General features: G+C 38.6%; 1 protein-coding gene across 4 annotated transcripts in view; it reads right to left on the bottom strand.

Annotated features, from left to right (window-relative positions):
* Positions 1 to 1336: 1336 nt before the first annotated feature.
* HERC4 (HECT and RLD domain containing E3 ubiquitin protein ligase 4) overlaps positions 1337 to 6000 on the bottom strand; it is a 29002-nt gene continuing 24338 nt past the window's right edge. For all 4 annotated transcript variants that reach the window (XM_079313169.1, XM_079313172.1, XM_079313171.1 and 1 more), the window contains 3 exons: positions 4213 to 4396; positions 3568 to 3670; positions 1337 to 2716 (listed from right to left, as the gene is read on the bottom strand). In XM_079313169.1, coding sequence (XP_079169295.1) covers positions 2508 to 2716; positions 3568 to 3670; positions 4213 to 4396 — 496 coding nt within the window. In that variant the 3' untranslated portion in view covers positions 1337 to 2507. The remainder of the gene's footprint in view (positions 2717 to 3567; positions 3671 to 4212; positions 4397 to 6000) is intronic.

Genomic DNA, 6000 nt, shown 5'->3' with positions numbered 1-6000 from the left:
CTGCCTTCAAGTGCTTGACACAAGAAATGCCATGACTAGTAATTGTTCTGGTACTACACAGAAGTCCTTTACCTTGTTACACAGCCAATTGCCACAGCTGGGCACTGCCCCCCTGCACAGAATGAACTAACACCTGTAAGACAATCAAGGGCATTAGCACTGCAGGACCCAGCTCCATTCCCTACAGAAGTGAGAAAAGCAAAGGCCAGAGCTGCACTGAGAATTCCCAGGTGAATGCTGTCCTGAGGAAAGTGGCTCTAGCCCTGCTATGCCAGTGGGCTCTTCAGGGGATGCTAAACCAACCATTCCAGCACCACCATGCTCTACACAACACTTACTCATGTCCTCTCATATTCCAAGAGAGTAAGAAATGTGTCTGCCTCATGCTGGAGACACTTCTGCAGCAACATGGAGCACTTGCCACAGCAGTTTAGTCAGCAAGAACTGCACACCAAAACGAAGGACATCTATGATGTCTAGTGCAGCCTAAATTGGGAACCAGAAATGGGCAAGTGAATTATGGCCTGGATTCTGCCTCTGAGCCCTCCTCTACAGAATGAATCAATTATTCCCTTTGACTCTTTAGTCATCCTTCAGGTTAATACTGACATTGACTAAAAATCCAATACAGCAAAAACCAGGGACTGCCTCACAGGGCAATGAAAGACAGACATGTACCACTGGATTTGGATGACATGCACTAAATCACACTTGGACCTGGACAATTCACATAAACTCCCTCTTACTCAGTGAGCACCAACTGTGTGCATCAAGTGAAACAGGACTGTCATGGGACATGCAATAATACAAAAGGAAAACAAAGCTAGTTTTACATTAGCCACTTTCTAATTTCTGAATATCTACCTTTGCAATCTTGGTGCTACATAATTAAAACTGGTGTATAGTATTACCTGGAAACATGACTGCATAAAACCTTTTTTCCCCCTTTTTCCTTTCTCCTTTTCCTTCTTCCACGTACAATAAGATTAAGCTGCTTTAGCATTTGCTGGTTTCTTGTTTTGTCTTGCCAGGTAACAAATGTTGGAAAAGATGGAACACGGGCTGCACACAAATAAATCACTAACAGGTTATACTGTGTGAGAAAGCTGTAAAAACAGTGTTAAGGAAAAAGACTGATTTTAAGTGTACTGACCTTTCTGTTGTATTTTATCAGTATGTAATGCCAGCACAGTAACTGGATGTTATACAGTTTATTACAACAACTGCACTTCCCTGCTTTTCCTACCTGTACTCTCCAATTTAATCCACTGGAAGTTGCTCTCCACTTGAAGAACTCTGCATGCTGCAAGTGTCCATACACATCAACCAACAAAGGTTTTCATTCAAGTCTTTTATTATAGCTTGAATTTTTTCACTGCATTTAAAAATCTAAAAAAAATAAATATTTGTTTCACAGCTGCAAGTCACATATGCATTAACACCACAAAATCTGGCATTTAACCAGAGAAGGAAAAGTCAAATCCGAAAGTGTCCAGCTAAGCACAATCGTTTCAGGGCAATTATACTAAAAATAAAATCTTAAGAAAAAGGGAGAGGGGTGTTAAAGGTTATTTCAAATGCATTTATCTGGAAAAAAGTGAAAATTCTATTAGAAACCATAAACTACGCTTTCAGCATTTAAAAATAAACGTTTAACCTCTCGACAGCAACAATTGGCTGGTGCATCTTTTTCTTTTAAGCTGTATTCTCCACACTTGACTGCAGAGGTTTCAAAGGATAAATTAACCTCTCTTATAATTGTGTCCACTTAATTACAGAATCAGTCCTCAAAAATAAAACAGTGTTTAAGTCAGCTTGTCCATTCACATATTAAAAATGCCATTGGATGCGGTTTTGTATCGGCACTAAGTGACTGCTTCATGGATTGTACATGGTGAAGATGAATGTCTCTTAAACAATCACTTTCATTATTAAGGTTCTTAAAACAAACCAGAAAAATAGATATCTTCAGAAATCAGAGTAGTCACCTTTTTTTTGTTAAAAGCCATAAAATAAGCTCATATTCAATTACAAGCAATAGAAACCATACTGCTATTGGAACAGAACTATTTTATCACAAAAATTTATTATTTACAAAATTAAAAGTTACCAAGTGAATTTATCAGGGAAAAAGTTAAATGTTCTTACTAAGTGATTTGAAAAACTGAAGCAAGTCTCTCATGCACTCACACGCCAAATTGTTTGCATAAGGTGAAATGTTAATTCTTGTTAGTGAAACTTGACTCCCATTCACAATACTCTCGTTTTTATTGTAAGATGGCAAAATCCACATGGCTCTGTACAAGAAGGTTTGTATTAAGACAGTTCTTCAGTTTTGGAAATGTTGGGGGTTTTTTTGGCTCCCATGAATATCCATACCACTGAACAGTTTTTGCAAATAATCAGTTATATTATCAACTGCATCACTTAATCCACTGAATTTACCACCACAAGAAAGACACAAAAACTTAATGATCCCACGTTACACAGAACTTTCATTTCTCAAGTTATACTAAACTGAAACCTTCATAGTGGTCTATAGCTTGGATCAACTTAGATTTCAGGGTTTCTTTATCTGTGTATTTTGGAAGATCAAGCAGATTAAAGCAAGTGTGAGCTACTGGCAGGTAATCCTCCCCTCCTCCTGTTGGCTGGATGACCAGCTTCAGACACTTCATCCCAAGGATTGGAATCCGATCGCTGCCTGTCAGAAACACTGCCAAGGAAAAACAAAGGCTTGTGACTGGCTGAAGACTAGCACTGTCTGTGTCACATATGCATTTCTAATCATTGCTGGCCTTTTTAATCATTCCAGCTTTTCACACAGAAGTTCTGAGAAGTCTGGAAAACAGAATAATGACTTAACCCTGTCTCGTAACTGTAATACAACAAGTGATACATAAAGGAAAGTATTTAATTTCAGTTTATGAAACCAAACAGTTCTTTAAAAAATATTATAAAGCTCTTCATGCAGCAGAACCTTCAAACTTAAAATCTATTGGCTGTATCTTTACTGAGCATTTCCAAGAATCTTGTAAACACAGAATTAGTTTGTTCAATAAGCAATCTATCTGAATTGGAAACTACTCTGTGATCTATTCTAAGCAAATCCTCACTCACAGCAAGCTTGGATTACTTTATCATCTGCACATTTCCACTTATATCAGTACCTTGACAGATTTACAATCAGGGACAACTCCAAATTTCCATCTCTGTGCAGTGAAAAACCTGGAGGATGTGAACTATACGTCAAAATATCCTAGCTACCTGTCACCAGCAGATTAGGTTGTTGGTGTTTTGGGGGGTTGGCTTTTCTTTTTTTTAATGCTGCTCTGAGCTACTGTGATCTGTAGCTACCCATCATCCAGAATGACTCAGGACACCCCCAAGAAAATCAGAGACAAGCTCACAATCAATTTCTTCTACTAAGATTTTTTTTTTTTTTTCCAAATAGTTCATGACATCACTACAGACAAATACTTACATCTGCCCTCTTATAGCAAGAGCCTGAAAACCCAGTGATCCTGTTCAGTTAGAAACTTATGTGAAGTAATTTCAAATACTTACACAAAAACTGTTTTTTCTTCTCCAAAGACAACTCGTGAAAAACCTCCCAGAATATTTTAATTGTAGGATGGTCTGCCCAGTACTCTCCTTTGTATTCTGTATTCTAAAACGAGCAGGAAATGGGGTTATGGCTTGCCCACAGAACACTTGGATAAGCTGACACTGCAGCAGAATGAATGTAGTTTGTGTACAGCAAGTGACACACTACTGCTACCACTTTCCTCATTCCATTTTCTTCAGCTGTTCACTCTGAATTTGATATAGGGACAGATGCCTGTACTGCAAAGCATTTTCAATCCCAACAGAGACCAAGTCTCACTGAGCTCTGGCAATTGAGAGTATTTACTTTTAATAACTGTGTGCAATCACTTCACTTTCCCATGTCTGATATGAAAGATTGCATAGCTGCCTCTGGGCTCTGTGGATTTTTCTGCCTCTGTTCTAAGTCTGACTTCCTCCAGAAATTAGATGGAAAAAGTTAAAGCAGGAAGATAAATAATATTTCAGGATCTTCATTCACTGATGTTTTAAGATACCAATAAATAACAGGAATCACATTAATTAAAACAGAGCTCAAGAGGACACCTAGTTGTGGCACCCTGAAATCAGAATTTTAGGAAAGCAATAGCTAACTACAGTTCTTACCTTCTCCAGCTCTTTCCAGTCATAATTTGTGTTCCCAATCACCATTGCCTGCAACTCGCTGGGCTGGAAGAGCTGAAGAACTTTACCTCCACATACTTTGTGGAAGCCTTCATGGAATGCACTGTATAAGGAAGCCACAGATCTATTGAAGATGTAATCCACATATGCATCTACAAAATCTTGCCTGCACAAAGAGAAAGAAAGAATTATGATGAGGAAATAAAGAGGAAGCAGTACATGTCATCCTTCTAACAATAAAGCAGCAGCCATTTCTGTATAGAACAGAGCATAGAAAATGAAGCAACAAGGAGCCTAACGTATTGCATTGTCTGCTTTATGTTACAACCACAGTGAAGATAAAATGGCACATGAATGTATTCCCCCACCACACCCCTCAAGGCAGAGTCTGCAAGAGAGAAGCAGGAACATTTAATGTTATACACTTCAGCATCTCCCTTATTTGTGTGCATTGCAGTGAACTGGACTCATTGGCAACAAGCTGAAAAGTCTGAATTCCAGGGAGTGTCCTGAAAGCCACTAATCAAACTCACTGTTCTATTTTTTTAATTAAAAAGATTACCATATTTGAACTAAAAATGCAAATCAACTTCAAAAGGACATTTGAGTGCTACACAGTAAAAAGATCAATGCCAAGGAGCTGGGATACAGAAGAACAGATGGACTGCTATCTGTGCTTAGGTACAAGGAGTTCTCAGATCCTGCTGGAAACATCCTCAGCAGCAATTAAGCGAGATCTAGAATTTCTCAATGTGATACAGTATTTATGATATATTTTTAAAATCAATGCCAGTGAATAGTTTCTACACTGTGACCTCAGCTGTACATTACAGCTATCCTACCAGCACATGTTCACTGTGGAAAGAGAGAATGCATTTCAACACCACCACCCCCAGTCTTTGAGTAATGCCACCAGTCATTTACAGAATCATACAAACACATTTACTTGACAAGTTTACTAAAGCTGTTGCACTGAAAATGCTGGAGATGACCCAAGTGGTGATGCACACTCCTCCCCTTCAGCACTCCATGACATCTTGCTCATCAATGCTGTGTAATTACAGAGGGGCAGGTAACTTGTATAACACTAACAGTGCAAGCCTACTCCAGGAAAAAGTCACACTGATAAACTAATTTCTATTATAAAATTAATTGAAGCATCATGGAATATTTAGAGCTGGAGAAAGAGGAATTCTTCATTGCTGCAAGACAACATGTAGTACAATGCAGCAGACATTCCACAGACACCTTGGAACTTTTCCCATAATTCAACCCCAATTTTACAGTCATTTAGTGACAGAACATCAAACCTACACAGAGAACTGCATAGCTACAGTGTTTTCCATGTGCATTCAGTTCTCATGGAGTATGCTCTTTCCATTCAACTCTCCCTTTACCCTGGGAGAAGTACAAGCACAGAGAATTCATAAAGATTAAAGAACAGACTGGAAAATTCTGCAAAAAGGGGACAAAAGCACCACCAGGTACGTTCTGCCTATCCTCCAGGAGCAGAAAGGGAACAAAGGGGAGGAAAGGCTGTTTTTATAAATAAGTTACAAAATCTTTGACTGAGGAAAAAGCCCTCCTGTTACACACTCTTCTGACAGAAACACTAGACTGACTTATGCAATGTTATCTATTCTGCAAAGGGAAGACTTCCCTGAAATAATAATCATGTAGGAATAAGTAGTTGTAATATTGGCCCTTAAATTAAAGTTCTCATCATTACTCATCAAATTCCAATGATATGCAGCTTCCTGCGGTGATGCT

The sequence above is a fragment of the Erithacus rubecula genome, assembly GCF_903797595.1.
Source record: "Erithacus rubecula genome assembly, chromosome: 9".
NCBI classification, from domain to species: Eukaryota; Metazoa; Chordata; class Aves; order Passeriformes; family Muscicapidae; genus Erithacus; species Erithacus rubecula.
Note: the sequence above shows the minus strand (reverse complement) of the source record. Positions and strands in the feature narration are given on the sequence as shown.